This window comes from Salvelinus namaycush, unplaced genomic scaffold (assembly GCF_016432855.1).
Source record: "Salvelinus namaycush isolate Seneca unplaced genomic scaffold, SaNama_1.0 Scaffold356, whole genome shotgun sequence".
NCBI lineage: Eukaryota > Metazoa > Chordata > Actinopteri > Salmoniformes > Salmonidae > Salvelinus > Salvelinus namaycush.
This window is the reverse complement of record NW_024060519.1, coordinates 100,001-127,500: the sequence shown is the minus strand read 5'-3', so window position 1 is coordinate 127,500 and position 27,500 is coordinate 100,001. Positions and strand designations below refer to the sequence as shown.

The window sequence follows — 27,500 nt, the reverse complement described above, 5'->3', positions numbered from 1 at the left end:
ACACACACACACACACACACACACAACCACACACACACACTCAGGGTAGATAGATATCCTCTATGACATTATATGTCCAGCAGCTCATGGAGATGTCTGTCACATTTATCTATTCATTCAAGTGTTTTCTTTCATACACAGAAACACTGCAGTTCACTACACCCACAATAACATCTGCTAATATGTGTATGTGACCAATACAATTTGACATTAGATTTGACTGACACACAGAAACAGATTCAGTCCCCCCTCCCCACCAGCTTGCCGCAGGGGCTCTGAGAAGCTTGTGGGCTGACTGTCCTAGGGTCAGAGACAGAAGAGATATACAGAGGGTTGTGGGCTGACTGTCCTGGGGTCAGAGACAGAAGAGATATAGACAGGGTTGTGGGCTGACTGTCCTAGGGTCAGAGACAGAAGAGATATACAGAGGGTTGTGGGCTGACTGTCCTGGGGTCAGAGACAGAAGAGATATACAGAGGGTTGTGGGCTGACTGTCCTAGGGTCAGAGACAGAAGAGATATACAGAGGGTTGTGGGCTGACTGTCCTAGGGTCAGAGACAGAAGAGATATACAGAGGGTTGTGGGCTGACTGTCCTAGGGTCAGAGACAGAAGAGATATACAGAGGGTTGTGGGCTGACTGTCCTAGGGTCAGAGACAGAAGAGATATACAGAGGGTTGTGGGCTGACTGTCCTAGGGTCAGAGACAGAAGAGATATACAGAGGGTTGTGGGCTGACTGTCCTAGGGTCAGAGACAGAAGAGATATACAGAGGGTTGTGGGCTGACTGTCCTAGGGTCAGAGACAGAAGAGATATACAGAGGGTTGTGGGCTGACTGTCCTAGGGTCAGAGACAGAAGAGATATACAGAGGGTTGTGGGCTGACTGTCCTGGGGTCAGAGACAGAAGAGATATAGACAGGGTTGTGGGCTGACTGTTCTGGGGTCAGAGACAGAAGAGATATAGAGAGGGTTGTGGGTTGACTGTCCTGGGGTCAGAGACAGAAGAGATATATAGAGGGTTGTGGGCTGACTGTGTCCTGGAGTCAGAGACAGAAGAGATATAGAGAGGGTTGTGGGCTGACTGTGTTCTGGGGTCAGAGACAAAAGAGATATATAGAGTGTGTCACGTTCCTGACCTGATTTCCTTTATTTTGTCTTTGTTTAGTATGGTCAGGGCGTGAGTTGGGGTGGGATTCTATGTTATGTGTTTCTATGTTGGGTTCCATGTATTAGCCTGATATGGTTCTCAATTAGGGGCAGGTGTTTTACGTTTCCTCTGATTGAGAACCATATTAAGGTAGGCTGTTCACACCGTTTGTTTGTGGGTGATTGTTCCTGTGTCAGTGTTTGTGCCACACGGGACTGTTTCGTTTGTTAGTTTGTTCCTGTTCGTGCGTTCTTCGTTGTCTGTAAGTTCTCATGTTCAGGTCTGTTTACGTCGTTTATTGTTTTGTAGTTTGTTAAGAGTTTTTCCGTCTTCGTCTTTCTTTAATAAATCAAACATGTATTCTACCCAAGCTGCGTTTTGGTCCGATTCATGCTCCTCCTCAGACGAAGAGGAGAACGAACGTTACAGAGTGTTGTTGGCTGACTGTGTTCTGGGGTCAGAGACAGAAGAGATATAGAGAGGGTTGTGGGCTGACTGTGTTCTGGGGTCAGAGAGAGAGGCTTGTAGTCAATGCCCTGACGTGGCAGTGGTAGACTGGACTCCTCTCTCTGGGCTGTGGGCGGTCAGGGCAGGAGACAGGGAGAGACAGGGGGAGATGGAAGAGACAGGACAGGAGACTGGAGAGACTGGAGGACCTAAGCCCAGCACCATGGATCCTTGTAGAGAGACAGGTTACAAACCAGCACACCTGGCTCCAAATAGTATTTGTTTTCCTTCAAATGTTTTGATCATTTGATTGAGCTCGCCTGCCTGCAGTGCTGGGTTTTCACTTGGAACTATGTCATCGGTTCCATTGTTCCAGGCTTTCTTAATCAATAGCAGCTAAAACATGTGAAAGAAAACACATACTAGTTAAACCCTGGTCTGACCACAAGTCCACAGCCTCAACTTCACGCTATCATTATTACTCTACCACAGCTCCCAAAGCCACTTCCTGTTCCAGACAGCTCCCAGAGCCACTTCCTGTTCCAGACAGCTCCCAGAGCAACTTCCTCTTCCAGACAGCTCCCAGAGCCACTTCCTATTCCAGACAGCTCCCAGAGCCACTTCCTCTTCCAGACAGCTCCCAGAGCCACTTCCTCTTCCAGACAGCTCCCAGAGCCACTTCCACTTCCAGACAGCTCCCAGAGCCACTCCCTCTTCCAGACAGCTCCCAGAGCCACTTCCTCTTCCAGACAGCTCCCAGAGCCACTCCCTCTTCCAGACAGCTCCCAGAGCCACTTCCCCTTCCAGACAGCTCCCAGAGCCACTTCCTCTTCCAGACAGCTCCCAGAGCCACTTCCCCTTCCAGACAGCTCCCAGAGCCACTTCCCCTTCCAGACAGCTCCCAGAGCCATTTCCTCTTCCAGACAGCTCCCAGAGCCACTTCCTCTTCCAGACAGCTCCCAGAGCCACTCCCTCTTCCAGAAAGCTCCCAGAGCCACTTCCCCTTCCAGACAGCTCCCAGAGCCACTTCCTCTTCCAGACAGCTCCCAGAGCCACTTCCACTTCCAGACAGCTCCCAGAGCCACTTCCTCTTCCAGACAGCTCCCAGAGCCACTTCCCCTTCCAGACAGCTCCCAGAGCCACTTCCTCTTCCAGACAGCTCCCAGAGCCATTTCCCCTTCCAGACAGCTCCCAGAGCCACTTCCACTTCCAGACAGCTCCCAGAGCCACTTCCTCTTCCAGACAGCTCCCAGAGTCACTTCCCCTTCCAGACAGCTCCCAGAGCCACTTCCTCTTCCAGACAGCTCCCAGAGCCACTTCCTCTTCCAGACAGTTGACAGAGCCACTTCCCCTTCCAGACAGCTCCCAGAGCCACTTCCTCTACCACAGCTCCCAGAGCCACTTCCTCTTCCAGACAGCTCCCAGAGCCACTTCCTCTACCACAGCTCCCAGAGCCACTTCCACTTCCAGACAGATCTCAGAGCCACTTCCTCTTCCAGACAGTTAACAGAGCCACTTCCTCTTCCAGACAGCTCCCAGAGCCACTTCCTGTACCACAGCTCCCAGAGCCACTTCCACTTCCAGACAGTTAACAGAGCGGTTCCATTTCCAGACAGCTCCCAGAGTCACTTCCTCTTCCAGACAGCTCCCAGAGCCACTTCCTCTACCACAGCTCCCAGAGCCACTTCCCCTTCCAGACAGCTCCCAGAGCCACTTCCACTTCCAGACAGTTGACAGAGCCACTTCCACTTCCAGACAGTTGACAAAGCCCTTCCATTTCCAGACAGTTGACAGAGCCCCTTCCATTTCCAGACAGTTGACAGAGCCACTTCCACTTCCAGACAGCTCCCAGAGCCACTTCCTATTCCAGACAGCTCCCAGAGCCACTTCCACTTCCAGACAGCTCCCAGAGCCACTTCCTCTTCCAGACAGCTCCCAGAGCCACTTCCACTTCCAGACAGTTGACAGAGCCACTTCCACTTCCAGACAGCTCCCAGAGCCACTTCCACTTCCAGACAGCTCCCAGAGCCACTTCCTCTTCCAGACAGCTCCCAGAGCCACTTCCACTTCCAGACAGCTCCCAGAGCCACTTCCTCTTCCAGACAGCTCCCAGAGCCACTTCCACTTCCAGACAGTTGACAGAGCCACTTCCACTTCCAAACAGCTCCCAGAGCCACTTCCACTTCTAGACAGTTGACAGAGCGATTCCACTTCCAGACAGTTAACAGAGCGATTCCACTTCCTCTTCCAGACAGCTCCCAGAGCCACTTCCTCTTCCAGTCAGTTGACAGAGCCACTTCCACTTCCAGACAGCTCCCAGAGCCACTTCCACTTCCAGACAGTTGACAGAGCCACTTCCACCTCCAGACAGCTCCCAGAGCCACTTCCACTTCCTGACAGTTGACAGAGCCACTTCCAGACAGCTCCCAGAGCCACTTCCTCTTCCAGACAGTTGACAGAGCCACTTCCACTTCCAGACAGCTCCCAGAGCCACTTCCTCTTCCAGACAGCTCCCAGAGCCACTTCCTCTTCCAGACAGCTCCCAGAGCCACTTCCACTTCCAGACAGTTGACAGAGCCACTTCCACTTCCAAACAGCTCCCAGAGCCACTTCCACTTCTAGACAGTTGACAGAGCGATTCCACTTCCAGACAGTTAACAGAGCGATTCCACTTCCTCTTCCAGACAGCTCCCAGAGCCACTTCCTCTTCCAGTCAGTTGACAGAGCCAGTTCCACTTCCAGACAGCTCCCAGAGCCACTTCCACTTCCAGACAGTTGACAGAGCCACTTCCACCTCCAGACAGCTCCCAGAGCCACTTCCACTTCCAGACAGTTGACAGAGCCACTTCCAGACAGCTCCCAGAGCCACTTCCTCTTCCAGACAGTTGACAGAGCCACTTCCTCTTCCTGACAGTTGACAGAGCCACTTCCACTTCCAGACAGCTCCCAGAGCCACTTCCTCTTCCAGACAGCTCCCAGAGCCACTTCCACTTCCAGACAGCTCCCAGAGACACTTCCAGACAGCTCCCAGAGCCACATCCACTTCCAGACAGTTGACAGAGACACTTCCAGACAGCTCCCAGAGCCACATCCACTTCCAGACAGTTGACAGAGCCACATCCACTTCCAGACAGCTCCCAGAGCCACTTCCACTTCCAGACAGTTGACAGAGCCACTTCCACTTCCAGACAGCTCCCAGAGCCATTTCCTCTCCCAGACAGCTCCCAGAGCCACTTCCACTTCCAGACAGCTCCCAGAGCCATTTCCTCTTCCAGACAGCTCCCAGAGCCATTTCCTCTTCCAGACAGCTCCCAGAGCCATTTCCTCTTCCAGACAGCTGACAGAGCCACTTCCACTTCCAGACAGCTGACAGAGCCACTTCCACTTCCAGACAGTTGACAGAGCCACTTCCACTTCCAGACAGCTCCCAGAGCCACTTCCACTTCCAGACAGTTGACAGAGCCACTTCCTCTTCCAGACAGTTGACAGAGCCACTTCCTCTTCCAGACAGTTGACAGAGCCACTTCCACTTCCAGACAGTTGACAGAGCCACTTCCACTTCCAGACAGCTCCCAGAGCCACTTTCTCTTCCAGACAGTTGACAGATCCACTTCCACCACAACGACGAGCAACAGTTACTGACAACCTTGTCTGTTGATTTGTTTTTCCCCCAGAAGGTTTAATTTCATTAGTCATTGAACTGGTCAAAAGGACGTGTTCTCTTCCTCTGTTCGTTATGTTCTGTGTCAGTCTCAGTTAGCCTTAAGTTTCATGGCGTTATCCTCCTCTCGTCATATACCATTTAACAGCTTTGTTATTCTGCATAGCAAACATCCCTCCACATCCCTCCACACTGCTCTGTCTAATCATACAGTATGCAAGTCTCCTATACAGTGACACTAATTTGTATGTAATGAGTGAAGCCTTGGGGAGGAACAAGGGGACAAGAGGGCAGATTCCCCCATTCTTCCTCCTCCTCACCCCCACCCTCTCACTCCTCACCCTCTCCCTCCTCCTCACCCCTCCCTCACCCTCTCCCCAGTCTCCAACCCCCCTCCCCCTCCCTTTGTTTTCCCTCCCCAGCCAATCAGCAGTCCTGTCCCGGGCTGTGTGGGCGTGTCTCTCTGACTGTTCTCTTTGCATTCCTCTGCAGGCATCTCAATAACAATAGAATCCGCACCCTGGGAACGCAGTGCTTTGATGGCCTTCACAGCCTGGAGACTCTGTAAGTTGACCTCTCATTATCATGTAGACAACTACTTCCATTTGAACATTCTTTGCCCTCTTCATCTCTCTTCTCTCTCCCTCCTCCTCCTCCCTCCATCTCTCTTCTCCCTCCATTTCACTTCTCCCTCCTCCTCCCTCCATCTCTCTTCTCCCTCCATCTCTCTTCTCCCTCCATCTCTCTTCACCCTTCATCTCTCTTCTCCCTCCATTTCACATCTCCCTCCTCCTCCCTCCATCTCTCTTCTCCCTCCATCTCTCTTCTCCCTCCATCTCTCTTCTCCCTCCATCTCTCTTCTCCCTCCATCTCTCTTCTCCCTCCATCTCTCTTCACCCTCCATCTCTCTTCTCCCTCCATCTCTCTTCTCCCTCCATCTCTCTTCACCCTCCATCTCTCTTCTCCCTCCAATTCACTTCTCCCTCCTCCTCCCTCCATCTCTCTTCTCCCTCCATCTCTCTTCTCCCTCCATCTCTCTTCACCCTCCATCTCTCTTCTCCCTCCATTTCACTTCTCCCTCCTCCTCCCTCCATCTCTCTTCTCCCTCCATCTCTCTTCTCCCTCCACCTCTCCACCCTTCATCTCTCTTCTCCCTCCATTTCACTTCTCCCTCCTCCTCCCTCCATCTCTCTTCTCCCTCCATCTCTCTTCTCCCTCCATCTCTCTTCACCCTTCATCTCTCTTCTCCCTCCATTTCACTTCTCCCTCCTCCTCCCTCCATCTCTCTTCTCCCTCCATCTCGCTTCTCCCTCCATCTCTCTCCTCCCTCCATCTCTCTTGTCCCTCCTCATCCCTCCATCTCTTCTCCCTCCTCCTCCCTCCCTCTCTTCTCCCTCCTCATCCCTCCCTCTCTTCTCCCTCCTCATCCCTCCCTCTCTTCTCCCTCCTCATCCCTCCCTCTCTTCTCCCTCCTCATCCCTCCCTCTCTTCTACCTCCTCCTCCCTCCCTCTCTTCTCCCTCCTCATCCCTCCCTCCTCCTCCCTCCTTCTCTTCTCCCTCCTCATCCCTCCCTCTCTTCTCCCTCCTCATCCCTCCCTCTCTTCTCCCTCCTCATCCCTCCTCCTCCTCCTTCCCTCTCTTCTCCCTCCTCCTCCCTCCTTCTCTTCTCCCTCCTCATCCCTCCCTCTCTTCTCCCTCCTCATCCCTCCCTCTCTTCACCCTCCTCCTCCCTCCATCTCTCTTGTCCCTCCTCATCCCTCCCTCTCTTCTCCCTCCTCATCCCTCCCTCTCTTCTTCCTCCTCATCCCTCTGTCTCTTCTCCCTCCTCATCCCTCTCTCTCTTCTCCCTCCTTCTCCCTCTCTCCATCTCTCTTCTCCCTCCATCTCTCTTCTCCCTCATCCTCCCTCCATCTCTCTTCTCCCTACTCATCCCTCCGTCTATTCTCCCTCCTCATCCCTCCCTCCTCCTCCCTCCCTCCCTCTCTTCTCCCTCCTCCTCCCTCCCTCTCTTCTCCCTCCTCCTCCCTCCCTACATCTCTCTTCTCCCTCCTCCTCCATCCCTCCATCTCTCTTCTCCCTCATCCTCCCTCCATCTCTCTTCTCCCTACTCATCCCTCCGTCTATTCTCCCTCCTCATCCCTCCCTTCTCCTCCCTCCCTCCCTCTCTTCTCCCTCCTCCTCCCTCCCTCTCTTCTCCCTCCTCCTCCCTCCCTACATCTCTCTTCTCCCTCCTCCTCCCTCCCTCTCTTCTCGCTCCTCCTCCCTCCCTACATCTCTCTTCTCCCTCCTCCTCCATCCCTCCATCTCTCTTCTCCCTCCTCCTCCCTCCCTACACCTCTCTTCTCCCTCCTCCTCCCTCCTTACATCTCTCTTCTCCCTCCTCCCTCCCTCCCTCCCTCTCTTCTTCTTCCTCCTCCCTCCCTACATCTCTCTTCTCCCTCCTCCCTGCCTCCCTCCATCTCTCTTCTCCCTCCTCCTCCCTCCCTACATCTCTCTTCTCCCTCCTCCTCCCTCCCTCTCTTCTCCCTCCTCCTCCCTCCCTCCATCTCTCGTCTCCCTCCTCCTCCCTCCCTACATCTCTCTTCTCCCTCCTCCTCCCTCCCTACATCTCTCTTCTCCCTCCTCCTCCCTCCCTACACCTCTCTTCTCCCTCCTCCTCCCTCCTTACATCTCTCTTCTCCCTCCTCCCTCCCTCCCTCCCTCTCTTCTTCTTCCTCTTCCCTCCCTACATCTCTCTTCTCCCTCCTCCTCCCTCCCTCCCTCTCTTCTCCCTCCTCCTCCCTCCCTACATCTCTCTTCTCCCTCCTCTTCCCTCCCTACATCTCTCTTCTCCCTCCTCCTCCCTCTCTTCTCCCTCCTCCCTCCCTCCCTACATCTCTCTTCTCCCTCCTCTTCCCTCCCTACATCTCTCTTCTCCCTCCTCTTCCCTCCCTACATCTCTCTTCTCCCTCCTCCTCCCTCCCTACATCTCTCTTCTCCCTCCTCTTCCCTCCCTACATCTCTCTTCTCCCTCCTCTTCCCTCCCTACATCTCTCTTCTCCCTCCTCCTCCCTCCCTACATCTCTCTTCTCCCTCCTCCTCCCTCCCTCCCTCCCTCTCTTCTCCCTCCTCCTCCCTCCCTCCCTCTCTTCTCCCTCCTCCCTCCCTCCCTACATCTCTCTTCTCCCTCCTCCTCCCTCCCTACATCTCTCTTCTCCCTCCTCCTCCCTCCCTACATCTCTCGTCTCCCTCCTCCTCCCTCCCTACATCTCTCTTCTCCCTCCTCCTCCCCCCCTCCCTCTCTTCTCCCTCCTCCTCCCTCCCTCCCTCTCTTCTCCCTCCTCCTCCCTCCCTACATCTCTCTTCTCCCTCCTCCTCCCTCCTTACATCTCTCTTCTCCCTCCTCCTCCCTCTCTCTCTCCATCTCTTCTCCCTCCTCCTCCCTCTCTCCATCTCTACTCCCTCCTCTTCTTCTCTCCATCTCTCTACTCCCTCCTCTTCTTCTCTCCATCTCTCTACTCCCTCCTCTTCTTCTCTCCATCTCTCTTCTCCCTCCTCCTCCCTCCCTACATCTCTCTACTCCCTCCTCCTCCCCCCCTCCCTCTCTTCTCCCTCCTCCTCCCTCCCTCCCTCTCTTCTCCCTCCTCCTCCCTCCCTACATCTCTCTTCTCCCTCCTCCTCCCTCCTTACATCTCTCTTCTCCCTCCTCCTCCCTCCCTCCCTACATCTCTTCTCCCTCCTCCTCCCTCCCTCCCTCTCTTCTCCCTCCTCCTCCCTCCCTACATCTCTCTTCTCCCTCCTCTTCCCTCCCTCCATCTCTCTTCTCCCTCCTCTTCCCTCCCTACATCTCTCTTCTCCCTCCTCCTCCCTCCCTACATCTCTCTTCTCCCTCCTCCTCCCTCCCTCCCTCTCTTCTCCCTCCTCCCTCCCTCCCTACATCTCTCTTCTCCCTCCTCCTCCCTCCCTACATCTCTCTTCTCCCTCCTCTTCCCTCCCTACATCTCTCTTCTCCCTCCTCCTCCCTCCCTACATCTCTCTTCTCCCTCCTCCTCCCTCCCTACATCTCTCTTCTCCCTCCTCCTCCCTCCCTCCCTCTCTTCTCCCTCCTCCTCCCTCCATCCCTCTCTTCTCCCTCCATACATCTCTCTTCTCCCTCCTCCTCCCTCCCTACATCTCTCGTCTCCCTCCTCCTCCCTCCCTCCCTCCATCTCTCTTCTCCCTCCTCCTCCCTCCCTCCCTCTCTTCTCCCTCCTCCTCCCTCCCTCTCTTCTCCCTCCTCCTCCCTCCCTACATCTCTCTTCTCACTACTCTTCCCTCCCTCTCTTCTCCCTCCTCCTCCCTCCCTACATCTCTCTTCTCCCTACTCCTCCCTCCCTCTCTTCTCCCTCCTCCTCCCTCCCTACATCTCTCTTCTCCCTCCTCCTCCCTCCCTCTCTTCTCCCTCCTCCTCCCTCCCTACATCTCTCTTCTCACTACTCTTCCCTCCCTCTCTTCTCCCTCCTCCTCCCTCCCTACATCTCTCTTCTCCCTACTCCTCCCTCCCTCTCTTCTCCCTCCTCCTCCCTCCCTACATCTCTCTTCTCCCTCCTCCTCCCTCCCTCTCTTCTCCCTCCTCCTCCCTCCCTACATCTCTCTTCTCCCTACTCCTCCCTCCCTCTCTTCTCCCTCCTCCTCCCTCCCTACATCTCTCTTCTCCCTCCTCCTCCCTCCCTCTCTTCTCCCTCCTCCTCCCTCCCTACATCTCTCTTCTCACTACTCTTCCCTCCCTCTCTTCTCCCTCCTCCTCCCTCCCTACATCTCTCTTCTCCCTACTCCTCCCTCCCTCTCTTCTCCCTCCTCCTCCCTCCCTACATCTCTCTTCTCCCTCCTCCTCCCTCCCTCCTTCTTTTTCCACTGACAGTCACACAACACAGAGGGTTTCCCTTACAGCTTTAGAAGTGGGACACTACTCTCTTGCTCTCTCTCACTCTCTGGTTCTCTCTCTCTCGCTCTCTGGTTCTCTCTCTCAGTTAATTGTTTGCCTGACTAAAAGTCATTCACATGCATAAATATATGTTTTTGGGTCTGGGTGCTCTGAAGCATACCAGAAGCCGTTGGCTAGTTGGTTGGCTGGCTGGTTGGTTGGTTGGTTGACTGGATGACTGGCTGGCTGGCTAGTTGCCTGTCTGGCTGGTTGGTTGGTTGGCTTGCTGGTTGGTTGGCTGTTTGGCTGGTTGGTTGGCTGGCTGGTTGGAAGGTTGGCTTGCTGGTTGGCTGGCTGGCTGGCTGGTTCATTAAAGGAATCTCCTATCACGGAATATACTATTTGTCATGTAGTTAAATATATTCCCTGTCAGGAGATTCCCTCCAAAAATCACACACTCCCATGGCTTTTACATGTTCATTAATTTTGCATTTAGAGGGGCTTGTGGGTAACAGAGATACTTGTGGGTAACAGAGACACGTGTGGGTAACAAAGACGTGTGGGTAGCAGAAAGACGTGTGGGTAACAGAGAGACGTGTGGGTAACAGAGAGACGTGTGGGTAACAGAGAGACGTGTGGGTAACAAAGACGTGTGGGTAACAGAGAGACGTGTGGGTAACAGAGAGACGTGTGGGTAACAAAGACGTGTGGGTAACAGAGAGACGTGTGGGTAACAGAGAGACGTGTGGGTAACAGAGAGACGTGTGGGTAACAGAGAGACGTGTGGGTAACAGAGAGACTTGTGGGTAACAGAGAGACGTGTGGGTAACAGAGAGACGTGTGGGTAACAGAGAGATGTGTGGGTAACAGAGAGACGTGTGGGTAACAGAGAGACGTGTGGGTAACAGAGAGACGTGTGGGTAACAGAGAGACGTGTGGGTAACAGAGAGACGTGTGGGTAACAGAGAGACGTGTGGGTAACAGAGAGACGTGTGGGTAACAGAGAGACTTGTGGGTAACAGAGAGACGTGTGGGTAACAGAGAGACGTGTGGGTAACAGAGAGACGTGTGGGTAACAGAGAGACGTGTGGGTAACAGAGAGACGTGTGGGTAACAGAGAGACGTGTGGGTAACAGAGAGACGTGTGGGTAACAGAGAGACTTGTGGGTAACTATGAAACGTGTGTCTTCCAGATTGTTGTGGATGTGGGGGTGTCCCCCCCCCCCATAAAGAATAGTGTATCAGTAATGGCAGCAGCTGCTCGGACACAGCCGGCATATTCTCCTCAGGGAGGGGTCTCTGTCCTCTCTGTCTCCACCCTGCGGGGGGCGAGGGGCGCTCACGTTAACTCTCCGTGTGTCACATGACATCTATTCAGCTCCATGGACTGGGAGCTATTCGTTAACCCCCTGCCTGCCTGCCTGCCTGCCTGCCTGCGTTCCTCACAAACCTCCTTTATCCATTTGTCATTTTGATAATGGTTAGACATTTACATGACCGCACAGCAAAGGGCCGATCGTCACATGATCATCCGAACTTAGAGCTCCCCCCATAGTATTACATATAGGACCTTTATCCTGGCTGCTTCTCCATACAACAACATGGTTATATAGTGTATAGTTCCTATACCTTAAAAACACACAGGCATAGGATGTTACATTGATGGTGGCACGGTGTCAGAGTAACACTCTCTTCCTGGTACCATCCTGGGTCTCCATAACAACAGGTGGTTTATGGTGTCAGAGTAACACTCTCTTCCTGGTACCATCCTGGGTCTCCATAACAACAGGTGGTTTATGGTGTCAGAGTAACACTCTCTTCCTGGTACCATCCTGGGTCTCCATAACAACAGGTGGTTTATGGTGTCAGAGTAACACTCTCTTCCTGGTACCATCCTGGGTCTCCATAACAACAGGTGGTTTATGGTGTCAGAGTAACACTCTCTTCCTGGTACCATCCTGGGTCTCCATAACAACAGGTGGTTTATGGTGTCAGAGTAACACTCTCTTCCTGGTACCATCCTGGGTCTCCATAACAACAGGTGGTTTATGGTGTCAGAGTAACACTCTCTTCCTGGTACCATCCTGGGTCTCCATAACAACAGGTGGTTTATGGTGTCAGAGTAACACTCTCTTCCTGGTACCATCCTGGGTCTCCATAACAACAGGTGGTTTATGGTGTCAGAGTAACACTCTCTTCCTGGTACCATCCTGGGTCTCCATAACAACAGGTGGTTTATGGTGTCAGAGTAACACTCTCTTCCTGGTACCATCCTGGGTCTCCATAACAACAGGTGGTTTATGGTGTCAGAGTAACACTCTCTTCCTGGTACCATCCTGGGTCTCCATAACAACAGGTGGTTTATGGTGTCAGAGTAACACTCTCTTCCTGGTACCATCCTGGGTCTCCATAACAACAGGTGGTTTATGGTGTCAGAGTAACACTCTCTTCCTGGTACCATCCTGGGTCTCCATAACAACAGGTGGTTTATGGTGTCAGAGTAACACTCTCTTCCTGGTACCATCCTGGGTCTCAATAACAACAGGTGGTTTATGGTGTCAGAGTAACACTCTCTTCCTGGTACCATCCTGGGTCTCCATAACAACAGGTGGTTTATGGTGTCAGAGTAACACTCTCTTCCTGGTACCATCCTGGCTCTCCATAACAACAGGTGGTTTATGGTGTCAGAGTAACACTCTCTTCCTGGTACCATCCTGGGTCTCCATAACAATAAATTGTCACGACTTCTGCCGAAGTCGTTGCCTCTCCTTGTTTGGGCGGTGTTCGGCGGTCGACGTCACCGGTCTTCTAGCCATCATCGATCCATTTTTCATTTTCCATTGGTTTTGTCTTGTCTTCCCACACACCTGTTTTCAATCCCATCCATTACCTATTGTGTATTTAACCCTCTGTTTCCCCTCATGTCTTTGTCAGAGATTGTTATTTGTCAAGTGTTGTGTTTATTGTGTATAGGTGTGCGACGGGTCATCGTACCCATATTTGTTTTATGTTTTCCTATGAGTGTTATGGAGCAGATTACTGGGACTATAATTAAAAAACTCCATTCTACACTCTATTTGACTCTCCTGCGCCTGACTTCCCTGCCACTTATACACGCAACTGTGACAGAAACTCTGACCAAAGACATGAGGGGAAACAGAGGGTTAAATACACAATAGGTAATGGATGGGATTGAAAACAGGTGTGTGGGAAGACAAGACAAAACCAATGGAAAATGAAAAATGGATCGATAATGGCTAGAAGACCGGTGACGTCGACCGCCGAACACCGCCCGAACAAGGAGAGGCAACGACTTCGGCAGAAGTCGTGACAGTTATTTAGCAAAACACTCCCTGGCTTAGTAGTACTGCGGTTATTTAGCAAAACACTCCCTGGCTTAGTAGTACTGCGGTTATTTAGCAAAACACTCCCTGGCTTAGTAGTACTGCGGTTATTTAGCAAAACACTCCCTGGCTTAGTAGTACTGCGTTTATTTTTCCGTATAATATCAAAGTCATGACGTGGTTCTGTTTCTGTTTCATTAACCCAGACGCAAATATGACAACATTTACATGACAGATGTCTGTGTGAGGGAATTAAACAAAACATAAATCCACATGATGTTCTCCGTCTGAACTCTAGAACCTGAGTTCTAACACACAGACATGATGTTCTCCATCTGAACTCTAGAACCTGAGTTCTAACACACAGACATTATATTCTCCGTCTGAACTCTAGAACCTGAGTTCTAACACACAGACATGATATTCTCCGTCTGATCTCTAGAACCTGAGTTCTAACACACAGGCATTATATTCTCCGTCTGAACTCTAGAACCTGAGTTCTAACACACAGGCATTATATTCTCCGTCTGATCTCTAGAACCTGAGTTCTAACACACAGACATGATATTCTCTGTCTGAACTCTAGAACCTGAGTTCTAAGGCACAAATGTCCGTTATTCATTTGGAAAGGGTTCTATGTCCTTCCTGCTGCAGTGTGTCTATGTGTCTCTGTCGGCGTTCCAAATGGCACCCTATTCCCTGTATAGTGCACTACTTTTGACCAGAGTCCTATTGGGCCCTGGTCAAAAGTAGTGCACTCTAAAGGGAACAAGGTGCCATTTGTTGATGCAGATTCTGACTCTGTGTGTGGTCGTTGTGAGCAGGGCTCTGTAATAATTGCTGTCCACTTTATATAATGTTTACATACCGTACATTACTCATCTCATAAGTATATACTGTACTCTATACCATCTACTGCATCTTGCCTATGCCGTTCGGCGATCACTCATCCATATATATTTATATGTACATATTCTTATTCATTCCTTCACACTTGTGTGTATAAGGTAGTTGTTGTGGAATTGTTAGATTACTTGTTAGATATTACTGCATGGTCGGAACTAGTAGCACAAGCATTTCGCTACACTCGCATTAACATCTGCTAACCACGTGTATGTGACCAATACCATTTGATTTGATTTGATTTTCCCATACAAAACGACCGAACGAACGACCAGCATACATACACATGTTCTCCCAATGTTTTAACTGTATCAGAGACAACCTTCTGGCAGGGTGCAACAGGATATCTCTGTATGCAGCACGCCAGCAGATGTCTACTACTGAACCCTGACCTGCTGGAGAGATGCACAGGCTGACCAAGCAACCAAACAACCTCCCACGGACCAGGGGGACTGGGAGCCCAAGCCATGATTAGCTCTTAGTCCTAGGGGCCACTCTTTGTCCAAATGGTGTCTTAATCCTAGGGGCCACTCTTTGTCCAAATGGTGTCTTAATCCTAGGGGCCAGTCTCTGTCCAAATGGTGTCTTAAACCTAGGGGCCACTCTCTGTCCAAATGGTGTCTTTATCCTAGGGGCCAGTCTCTGTCCAAATGGTGTCTTAGTCCTAGGGGGGGGGGGGCACTCTCTGTCCAAATGGTGTCTTAGTCCTAGGGGCCACTCTCTATCCAAATGGTGTCTTAGTCCTAGGGGTCACTCTCTGTCCAAATGGTTTCTTAACCCTAGGGGCCACTCTCTATCCAAATGGTGTCTTAGTCCTAGAGGCCATTCTCTGTCTAAATGGTGTCTTAGTCCTAGGGGCCACTCTCTGTCCGAATGGTTTCTTAACCCTATGGGCCACTCTCTGTCTAAATGGTGTCTTAGTCCTAGGGGCCACTCTCTATCCAAATGGTGTCTTAGTCCTAGGGGCCACTCTCTATCCAAATGGTGTCTTAGTCCTAGGGGCCACTCTCTGTCTAAATGGTGTCTTAGTCCTAGGGGCCACTCTCTATCCAAATGGTGTCTTAGTCCTAGGGGCCACTCTCTGTCCAAATGGTGTCTTAGTCCTAGGGGCCACTCTCTGTCTAAATGGTGTGGTGGTATACTATCACCTGGCTTGTAAAGAGATATCGACACAACCAGGTTTTTCCCACGAGAGACAGACAGACAGACAGACAGACAGACAGACAGACAGACAGACAGACAGACAGACAGACAGACAGACAGACAGACGCTCAATCTCAATTAAATTAAATTTCAATTGAAGGGGCTTTATTGGCATAGGAAACATGTATTTACGTTGCCAAAGCAAGTGATATGGATAAACAGAAGTGAAATAAACAATAAAAAGTAAATATTACACTCACACAAGTTTCAAAAGAATAAATACATTTCAAATGTCATATTATGTCCAATATTTTTACAGTGTTGTAACAATGTGCAAATAGTTAAATTAAAAAAGGGAAACTAAATAAACATGTTTTCAAATTATTTGTGGATCTGTGTAATCTGAGGGAAATATGTGTCTCTAATATGGTCATACATTTGGCAGGTTAGGAAGTGCAGCTCAGTTTTGTGGGCAGTGTGCACATAGCCTGTCTTCTCTTGAGAGCCATGTCTGCCTACGGCGGCCTTTCTCAATAGCAAGGCTATGCTCACTGAGTCTGTACATAGTCAAAGCTTTCCTTAAGTTTGGGTCAGTCACAGTGGTCAGGTATTCTGCCATTGTGTACTCTCTGTTTAGGGCAAAATAGCATTCTAGTTTGCTCTGTTTTTTTTGTTAATTCTTTCCAATATGTCAAGTAATTCTCTTTTTGTTTTCTCATGATTTGGTTGGGTCTAATTGTGTTGCTGTCCTGGGGCTCTGTGGGGTGTGTTTGTGTTTGTGAGCAGAGCCCCAGGACCAACTTGCTTAGGGGACTTTTCTCCAGGTTCATCTCTCTGTAGGTAATGCCTTTGTTATGGAAGGTTGGGGAATCGCTTCTTTTTAGGTGGTTGTAGAATTTAATGGCTCTTTTTTTCTCTCTCTCTATCTCTCTCTCTCTCTCTCTCTCTGTCTCTCTCTCTGTCTCTCTGTCGCTGTAATTTTTTGTAATTTTTTATTAGCATCCCCATTAGCTAACGCTAGCTAATCTTCCAGGGGTCCAACACCAATTAACAAGACATTACAAACAACCACAATCAAGACTTCACACACATTCAGCAAGTAGACAATACAGATAATTAAAATACCTGACAGGAAACACATTTAACATTCAGTTGATGCTTTCTATTTCCTGTCCAGTCATGTGGTGTATCACATTAGATGTTCTTTCTACTTCCTGTCCAGTCATGTGGTGTATCACATTAGATGTTCTTTCTACTTCCTGTCCAGTCATAAGGTCTATCACATTAGATGTTCTTTCTATTTCCTGTCCAGTCATATGGTTTATCACATTAGATGTTCTTTCTACTTCCTGTCCAGTCATATGGTCTATCACATTAGATGTTCTTTCTATTTCCTGTCCAGTCATATGGTCTATCACATTAGATGTTCTTTCTACTTCCTGTCCAGTCATATGGTCTATCACATTAAATGTTCTTTCTACTTCCTGTCCAGTCATATGGTCTATCACATTAGATGTTCTTGAATTTTTTTCTTGAAGGTGGATTTACTTTTTGCCTGAGAAATATGGATTGGTAAAGAGTTCCATTCAGCTATGGCTCTATATAAAACTGTAGATTTAAGTCAATTTGTTCTTGGCTTGGTTATTTTTATAATATATATTTTTCAACTTTATTTAACCAGGTAGGCTAGTTGAGAACAAGTTCTCATTTGCAACTGCGACCTGGCCAAGATAAAGCATAGCAATTCGACACATACAACAACACAGAGTTACACATGGAATAAACAAAACATACAGTCAATAATACAGTAGAACAAAAGAAAACAAAAAGTCTATATACAGTGAGTGCAAATGAGGTAAGATAAGGGAGTTAAGGCAATAAATAGGCCATTGTGGCGAAGTAATTACAATATAGCAATTAAACACTGGAATGGTAGATGTGCAGAAGATGAATGTGCAAGTAGAGATACTGGGGTGCAAAGGAGCAAGATAAATAAAACAATACAGTATGGGGATGAGGTAGGTAGATAGATGGGCTGTTTACAGATGGGCTATGTACAGGTGCAGTGATCTGTGAGCTGCTCTGACAGCTGGTGCTTAAAGCTAGTGTGGGAGATATGAGTCTCCAGGTTAGTCTTAGCTGCCCTGTTATTTGCCTGTCTGGTTTGGTGGTTATGCATGTTGCTAATATGTGCTAACTGGACTGAAAAATACTGCGATTTAAAAAAAAAAATATATATAACATTCCTAAACAATATCAGAAGACTAGATAGTAATTTGTTTTTAACGTGAAGCCATGAGAGATTCTGATGCGTTTGGATAATATGCATATGGATAGAGCAATGAAGAGGTAATCTGGCTGCCCTGTTTTGAGCCATGAGGAGGTTTTTATATCTCTCTTTGCTGCAGATGACCATATAACTGGACAGTACTCTAAGTGTGATGGGACCAGGGATTGACCATATAACTGGGCAGTACTCTAAGTGTGATATGACCAGGGATTGACCATATAACTAGACAGTACTCTAAGTGTGATAGGACCAGGGATTGACCGTATAACCGGACAGTACTCTAAGTGTGATAGGACCAGGGATTGACCATATAACTGGACAGTACTCTAAGTGTGATAGGACCAGGGATTGACCATATAACTGGACAGTACTCTAAGTGTGATAGGACCAGGGATTGACCATATAACTGGACAGTACTCTAAGTGTGATAGGACCAGGTATTGACCATATAACTAGACAGTACTCTATGTGTGATAGGACCAGGGATTGACCATATAACTGGACAGTACTCTAAGTGTGATAGGACCAGGTATTGACCATATAACTGAACAGTACTCTAAGTGTGATAGGACCAGGGATTGACCATATAACTAGACAGTACTCTAAGTGTGATAGGACCAGGGATTGACCATATAACTGGACAGTACTCTAAGTGTGATAGGACCAGGGATTGACCATATAACTAGACAGTACTCTAAGTGTGATAGGACCAGGGATTGACCATATAACTAGACAGTACTCTAAGTGTGATAGGACCAGGGATTGACCATATAACTGGACAGTACTCTAAGTGTGATAGGACCAGGGATTGACCATATAACTAGACAGTATTCTAAGTGTGATAGGACCAGGGATTGACCATATAACTAGACAGTACTCTAAGTGTGATAGAACCAGGGATTGACCATATAACTAGACAGTACTCTAAGTGTGATAGAACCATGGATTGACCATATAACCGAACAGTACTCTAAGTGTGATAGGACCAGGGATTGACCATATAACTAGACAGTACTCTAAGTGTGATAGGACCAGGGATTGACCATATAACTGGACAGTACTCTAAGTGTGATAGGACCAGGGATTGACCATATAACTAGACAGTACTCTAAGTGTGATAGGACCAGGGATTGACCATATAACTAGACAGTACTCTAAGTGTGATAGAACCAGGGATTGACCATATAACTGGACAGTACTCTAAGTGTGATAGGACCAGGGATTGACCATATAACTGGACAGTACTCTAAGTGTGATAGAACCAGGGATTGACCATATAACTAGACAGTACTCTAAGTGTGATAGGACCAGGGATTGACCATATAACTGGACAGTACTCTAAGTGTGATAGGACCAGGTATTGACCATATAACTGGACAGTACTCTAAGTGTGATAGGACCAGGGATTGACCATATAACTGGACAGTACTCTAAGTGTGATAGGACCAGGTATTGACCATATAACTGGACAGTACTCTAAGTGTGATAGGACCAGGGATTGACCATATAACTGGACAGTACTCTAAGTGTGATAGGACCAGGTATTGACCATATAACTGGACAGTACTCTAAGTGTGATAGGACCAGGGATTGACCATACAACTGGACAGTACTCTAAGTGTGATAGGACCAGGGATTGACCGTATAACCGGACAGTACTCTAAGTGTGATAGGACCAGGGATTGACCATATAACCGGACAGTACTCTAAGTGTGATAGAACCAGGGATTGACCATATAACTGGACAGTACTCTAAGTGTGATAGAACCAGGGATTGACCATATAACTGGACAGTACTCTAAGTGTGATAGAACCAGAGATTGACCATATAACTGGACAGTACTCTAAGTGTGATAGAACCATGGATTGACCATATAACTGGACAGTACTCTAAGTGTGATAGGACCAGGGATTGACCATATAACTGGGCAATACTCTAAGTGTGATAGAACCATGGATTGACCATTTAACTGGACAGTACTCTAAGTGTGATAGAACCAGAGATTGACCATATAACTGGACAGTACTCTAAGTGTGATAGGACCAGGGATTGACCATATAACTGGACAGTACTCTAAGTGTGATAGAACCATGGATTGACCATATAACTGGACAGTACTCTAAGTGTGATAGGACCAGGGATTGACCATATAACTGGACAATACTCTAAGTGTGATAGGACCAGGGATTGACCATATAACTAGACAGTACTCTAAGTGTGATAGGACCAGGGATTGAATCACCTGATTCAGTGTGCTAGATGCTTCATACTCTGAACATTTTCTTGTAACAGTAATTCCCTTACCCATCTTAATAACAATAGTATCTCTGTGTTCTGACCAGGATAAAGCTACGCCCAACATGGCGCCTAGTAGCTTCATTTTTTTCACTTCCTGTATTCATCGACGCATTCAGTTGGGGATCATCAGCAAGCATATATCTTGAATCAAATACAACACATTTCGATTTAGAAATGTTCAACACCAATTTGTTCATATCAACACACTCAGACACCATTCTTAGTTCCCGGCTCAGTACATCTGTTAGCTCATTACATTCTGATGCTTACATGCTTACGCTCAGTGTTTGAGATCAATTATTGACACCCTTTACCATGGCGCTTTGAGATTTATTTTAAACTGCAAAACCCTTACGCACCACTGCACTTTGTATACCAGGGTTGGCTGGCCTTCTCTAGTCACTCGTAGGCTCAGTCACTGGTATACTTTTATTTACAAAGCCATTTTAGGTTTACTACCCTTTTATTTGGGCATTTTTATTGTTCAGAAATGTGGTGGGTACTCTCTTCGTTCTCTGGACTTTATCCTGCTAACTGTTCCAAATGTCCGGACTGAATTTGGTAAAAGTGCTTTTATGTACTCTGCGCCATCGTCTTGGAACGCCTTACAAAATACTTTTAAACTGGAAGAACTTGTCCCGATTGGTGTTTTTAAATCACTGATGAAGGATTTTGAGACTGATTCCCTGATTTGTCTCTCTCTCTCTCTTTCTCTCTCTCTCTCTCTCTCTCTCTCTCTCTCTCTCTCTCTCTCTCTCTCTCTGGGCCCACATTGAAGCAATTTCAATGTAATGGTATTTTCCCAATCTCTGAGTTTGTTCCACTGTGTTGACGTTGAGGAGGGTTTGGAGTGCATCTGGGTAAACAGTGAGGCAGGCTGTCTGGTCTAATGCTCCTGTGATGCTGAACCACCTGTGCTGCAGACAGGGTTCACTAACTATAATATAAACCAGGTGGACGACCTGAACACAGACCACTCTGATGATGATGAGGAGGGAGGGAGGGAGAACAGGAGGGAGAGAGAGAACAGGAGGGAGGGAGGGAGGGAGGGAGGGAGGAGAGAGAGAGAGAGAGAGAGAGAGAGAGAGAGAGAGAGAGAGAGAGAGAGAGAGAGAGAGAGAGAGAGAGAGAGAGAGAGAATAAATGAAAAAGAGAGAAAATATAAATAAAATGTATAATTTATTCATTTCGGTAACAGGATGTTTTGTTCAGAGTGTCTAAGGGCCATAGAAACTGAACCGAGTTGTCTTTGTTTGTACAGTTGTCTCTGTGTGTGTTCTGAGGAGAGAAGATGCACTATAGTCTGACGTGGACTCTGCTGTTACCGTTGTGATGGTAACCTATATGCCATTTGTGTGCTGTTGTCTGTTTTGTTTGTTCATCGGTTTGGTTTTATAACCCGTGACAGGGCGGAACGCAGGTCGCCAGTCAAAACATTCTCACAGTCCACTTTGTTTGAAGACCGGAAACACTGCCATCACCTCCTCCCCCCTTTCTTCCCCCTTTCATCAACATTGTATAAATGAAACAGGGGAGATATCATTTCAGACAGGAAAGAGAAAGGCCTGACATGCAGAGGCCAGTCCTGAGAAGAGACATGGGTTCAAACACTATTCGAAATAATTTCACATACTTTATCTGGACTCGATTGAGCTTGTCTGTAGCAATGGAACCAATTGAAATGTCTCAAAAGTACAAACCCCGCCCATTATGGCATTCCAAGGCAGGCTAAAGCAAACGCTGAAAGTATTTAAAAATATTTCTACCACTGTTTGAACCCAGGTCTGCCTGAGGGCCTCACAGTCTAGCCTCTATCCCCTCTAGGGTCGTTACTAGGAGTTTACAAACAGGAAGCCTCCCTTGTGAGAAACACAGTGTTGTTTATCACGGGCCTATCGACACGGGAGGAAAACGTTAAGTAACAACTTTTCCATGAATGAATGGGTCCCTGTTGGACGTTTGTTGGTTCCATTGATGGACTCCGTAGCAGGAAGGTGACTCGTGGAGTATTATTTCCCCCTGGTCTTCCTCTGAGACCCTGGGAAACTAAGATAGTAGCTGCGTGCCAAATGGCACACTATTGCTATTCTCTTTATAGTGCACTACCCATAGGGCTCTAGTCAAAAGTAGGGCACTATATAGTGAATAGAGTGCCATTTGGGAAGCAGTCTGGGTCTGGGTGGAACTCTCACACTGTCGGTCGGGTTAAGTTGAGTGGTTCCCTTCCTATTTAAATGTTTCTGCTCATGTTTTAATCCACTATTGGGTGTTTTTGTTTTAGTCCACTATTGGGTGTTTCTGTTTTAGTCCACTATTGGGTGTGTCTGTTTTACTCCACTATCAGGTGTTTCTGTTTTAGTCCACTATTGGGTGTTTCTGTTTTAGTCCACTATCGGGTGTGTCTGTTTTACTCCACTATCAGGTGTTTCTGTTTTACTCCACTATTTGGTGTTTCTATTTTAGTCCACTATTGGGTGTTTTTGTTTTAGTCCACTATTGGGTGTTTATGTTTTAGTCCACTATTGGGTGTTTCTGTTTTACTCCACTATTAGGTGTTTCTGTTTTAGTCCACTATTGGGTGTTTCTGTTTTAGTCCACTATTAGGTGTTTCTGTTTTAGTCCACTATTGGGTGTTTCTGTTTTAGTCCACTATCGGGTGTGTCTGTTTTACTCCACTATCAGGTGTTTCTGTTTTACTCCACTATTTGGTGTTTCTATTTTAGTCCACTATTGGGTGTTTTTGTTTTAGTCCACTATTGGGTGTTTATGTTTTAGTCCACTATTGGGTGTTTATGTTTTAGTCCACTATCGGGTGTGTCTGTTTTAGTCCACTATTAGGTGTTTCTGTTTTAGTCCACTATTAGGTGTTTCTGTTTTAGTCCACTATTGGGTGTTTCTGTTTTACTCCACTATTAGGTGTTTCTGTTTTAGTCCACTATTGGGTGTTTCTGTTTTAGTCCACTATTAGGTGTTTCTGTTTTAGTCCACTATTGGGTGTTTCTGTTTTAGTCCACTATCGGGGGTTTCTGTTTTAGTCCACTATCGGGGGTTTCTGTTTTAGTCCACTATTGGGCGTGTCTGTTTTAGTCCACTATTAGGTGTTTCTGTTTTAGTCCACTATTGGGTGTTTCTGTTTTAGTCCACTATCGGGTGTTTCTGTTTTAGTCCACTATTGGGTGTTTCTGTTTTAGTCCACTATTGGGTGTTTATGTTTTAGTCCACTATTGGGTGTTTCTGTTTTAGTCCACTATTGGGCGTGTCTGTTTTACTCCACTATCAGGTGTTTCTGTTTTAGTCCACTATTGGGTGTTTCTGTTTTAGTCCACTATCGGGTGTTTCTGTTTTAGTCCACTATTGGGTGTTTCTGTTTTAGTCCACTATTGGTTGTGGGGGCAACCAAGGCGCATGTGTTTGGCTTAGATCCCAGCTGATGTTTGCTTAGTTGAGTGAAACATCTTTGTGTTTGGAGGGTCTTGGTTTAAAATAGTGGGCCATTGTGAAGTTGTGTTCTCGTGGTGCAGGTCTGTCTGCCTGTCTGTCTGTCTGTCTGTCTGTCTGTCTCTGTCTGTCTGTCTGTCTGTCTGTCTGTCTGTCTGTCTGTCTGTCTGTCTGCCTGTCTGTCTGTCTGTCTGTCAGCAGCACGTCTCTATGGACTGTTTATGTCAACATGAACTGCCATTAAACAAATAATGAACTCAAGGACAACAGCTAGCTAACAGTGCAATAAGGCAGTAGTGACTGTACCCTATGGTGTGGTGTCCCAGACACAGAGTAAGCCTATTGGTGGACTGAGCATCCATTCTAGCCCAGGATTAGGAATAATTATGGGTCCGGGAAACCGGCCCTGTTTTCATAAGATGGACATTGAATAAAAAGCCACATTAATTGTAATGGCATAGCAGTTATCATGTGTCTAATTATTATAAATTACCATAGCAGGAACTCTAATCACGTCTCAATTTGTCTCCCTCCCTCCGTACCTCTCCCTCCCTCCGTACCTCTCCGTACCTCCCCCTCCCTCTCCCTCCCTCTGTACCTCCCCCTCCCTCTCTCCGTACCTCCCCCTCCCTCCGTACCTCTCCCTCCCTCCATACCTCCCCCTCCATCCGTACCTCCCCCTCCCTCCGTACCTCCCCCTCCCTCCGTTCCTCCCTCCCTCCGTACCTCTCCCTCCCTCCGTACCTCCCCCTCCCTCCCCCTCCCCCTCCCTCCGTACCTCCCTCCCTCTGTACCTCCCCCTCCCTCCGTACCTCCCTCCCTCCGTACCTCCCCCTCCCTGCGTACCTCCCTCCCTCCGTACCTCTCCCTCCCTCCGTACCTCCCCCTCCCTCCCCCTCCCCCTCCCTCCGTACCTCCCTCCCTCCGTACCTCCCCCTCCTTCCGTACCTCCGTACCTCTCCCTCCCTCCGTACCTCCCTCTCCCTCCCCCTCCCTCCGTACCCCCCCTCCTTCCCCTGACAGAGATCTGAACTACAACAACCTGGAAGAGTTCCCTATTGCAATCAGAGCCCTGAGCACCCTGAAGGAGCTGTGAGTATGCATGTCTATATGTCCGTGCTAACGCTGCCCTGACCCCTTACCCCTGACCTCTGACCTTTGTCCTGCCCTCAGTCCACCCTCTGGTCTGCAACCTCCTTCAACCATCTGTTGTAATATTCACTTTCCAGGGGTTTCCACAGCAACAACATCAAGTCCATCCCTGAGCAGGCCTTCACTGGAAACCCCACTCTTCTGACAATGTAGGTCAACATAACTAACGACGCTAATCAAACTGCTGCTACCTCGCTGCTGCTATTGCCAAGAGATCCCTGCCCGCTTTCACTACAACCCAGTGTGTGTGTGTGTGTGTGTGTGTGTGTGTGTGTGTGTGTGTGTGTGTGTGTGTGTGTGTGTGTGTGTGTGTGTGTGTGTGTGTGTGTGTGTGTGTGTGTGTGTGTGTGTGTGTGTGTGTGTGTGTGTTCAAATACAATCTGAAATCATTTTCTAAACTTTTAACGTTTACTCTCATCTGCCTGGATGCCACAGATCGGTGGGTGTGGTTTGTTGTCCTTTTGACTATTCCATTAGTTCCTATAAGCCAGACAAGTTCAATCAAGTATTTTTTTTAAATATTTCAAGTAGTATTTGAACCCAGGTGTGTGTGTGTACCAGGCCCTTAGATGCTATTGTGTTCCCGAGGGGTTGTCCTTCCTCTCCTGTGAGAACCAATCCAGAGGTCTTTCCTCAACCACAACTCTTCTGACTGCTTTGTAATTTCTCCATAAACTTACGTAGGCTGTTTAGAGGGATTATGTTAAACGTCCGAAACAATACGTGGTAAGTTCAGTTTCACAAAGCTCCGTACCTCTCCCTCCCTCCGTACCTCCCCCTCCCTCCTCGATGTGATTTAACATCGCTTGAATCGACTATTACAGATTCTACATATTCTATGATGACACCACCCACGATCTCCGTTTTACTCGTTGATTGTGAAATATCAACTGTTCAAATCACGTTTTTATTGGTCACATTTAGCAGATGTTATTGTGGCTGTAGAGAAAGGCCTGCCATGTCCTCAGCGTGTCAGCTAGGAGAACAGAACAAAGTGTGTCAGCTAGGAGAACAGAACAAAGTGTGTCAGCTAGGAGAACAGAACAAAGTGTGTCAGCTAGGAGAACAGAACAAAGTGTGTCAGCTAGGAGAACAGAACAAAGTGTGTCAGCTAGGAGAACAGAACAAAGTGTGTCAGCTAGGAGAACAGAACAAAGTGTGTCAGCTAGGAGAACAGAACAAAGTCCTCAGCGTGTCAGCTAGGAGAACAGAACAAAGTGTGTCAGCTAGGAGAACAGAACAAAGTGTGTCAGCTAGGAGAACAGAACAAAGTGTGTCAGCTAGGAGAACAGAACAAAGTGTGTCAGCTAGGAGAACAGAACAAAGTGTGTCAGCTAGGAGAACAGAACAAAGTGTGTCAGCTAGGAGAACAGAACAAAGTCCTCAGCGTGTCAGCTAGGAGAACAGAACAAAGTGTGTCAGCTAGGAGAACAGAACAAAGCGTGTCAGCTAGGAGAACAGAACAAAGTGTGTCAGCTAGGAGAACAGAACAAAGTGTGTCAGCTAGGAGAACAGAACAAAGTGTGTCAGCTAGGAGAACAGAACAAAGCGTGTCAGCTAGGAGAACAGAACAAAGTGTGTCAGCTAGGAGAACAGAACAAAGTGTGTCAGCTAGGAGAACAGAACAAAGTGTGTCAGCTAGGAGAACAGAACAAAGTGTGTCAGCTAGGAGAACAGAACAAAGTGTGTCAGCTAGGAGAACAGAACAAAGTGTGTCAGCTAGGAGAACAGAACAAAGTGTGTCAGCTAGGAGAACAGAACAAAGTGTGTCAGCTAGGAGAACAGAACAAAGTGTGTCAGCTAGGAGAACAGAACAAAGTGTGTCAGCTAGGAGAACAGAACAAAGTGTGTCAGCTAGGAGAACAGAACAAAGTGTGTCAGCTAGGAGAACAGAACAAAGTGTGTCAGCTAGGAGAACAGAACAAAGTGTGTCAGCTAGGAGAACAGAACAAAGTGTGTCAGCTAGGAGAACAGAACAAAGTGTGTCAGCTAGGAGAACAGAACAAAGTGTGTCAGCTAGGAGAACAGAACAAAGTGTGTCAGCTAGGAGAACAGAACAAAGTGTGTCAGCTAGGAGAACAGAACAAAGTGTGTCAGCTAGGAGAACAGAACAAAGTGTGTCAGCTAGGAGAACAGAACAAAGTGTGTCAGCTAGGAGAACAGAACAAAGTGTGTCAGCTAGGAGAACAGAACAAAGCGTGTCAGCTAGGAGAACAGAACAAAGTGTGTCAGCTAGGAGAACAGAACAAAGTGTGTCAGCTAGGAGAACAGAACAAAGTGTGTCAGCTAGGAGAACAGAACAAAGTGTGTCAGCTAGGAGAACAGAACAAAGTGTGTCAGCTAGGAGAACAGAACAAAGTGTGTCAGCTAGGAGAACAGAACAAAGTGTGTCAGCTAGGAGAACAGAACAAAGTGTGTCAGCTAGGAGAACAGAACAAAGTGTGTCAGCTAGGAGAACAGAACAAAGTGTGTCAGCTAGGAGAACAGAACAAAGTGTGTCAGCTAGGAGAACAGAACAAAGTGTGTCAGCTAGGAGAACAGAACAAAGTGTGTCAGCTAGGAGAACAGAACAAAGTGTGTCAGCTAGGAGAACAGAACAAAGTGTGTCAGCTAGGAGAACAGAACAAAGTGTGTCAGCTAGGAGAACAGAACAAAGTGTGTCAGCTAGGAGAACAGAACAAAGTGTGTCAGCTAGGAGAACAGAACAAAGTGTGTCAGCTAGGAGAACAGAACAAAGTGTGTCAGCTAGGAGAACAGAACAAAGTGTGTCAGCTAGGAGAACAGAACAAAGTG

The 27,500-nt window shown here is 48.1% G+C and overlaps 1 protein-coding gene across 1 annotated transcript in view; it reads left to right on the top strand.

The window, feature by feature from the left end:
• The window catches only part of LOC120040472 (leucine-rich repeat-containing G-protein coupled receptor 5), a 112,535-nt gene that overhangs the window by 53,555 nt on the left and 31,480 nt on the right, over nucleotides 1-27,500 (top strand). Inside the window, exons 5-7 of the mRNA XM_038985613.1 lie at nucleotides 5,748-5,819; nucleotides 24,579-24,647; nucleotides 24,785-24,856. Of these exons, the coding sequence (XP_038841541.1) occupies nucleotides 5,748-5,819; nucleotides 24,579-24,647; nucleotides 24,785-24,856 (213 nt within the window). The remainder of the gene's footprint in view (nucleotides 1-5,747; nucleotides 5,820-24,578; nucleotides 24,648-24,784; nucleotides 24,857-27,500) is intronic.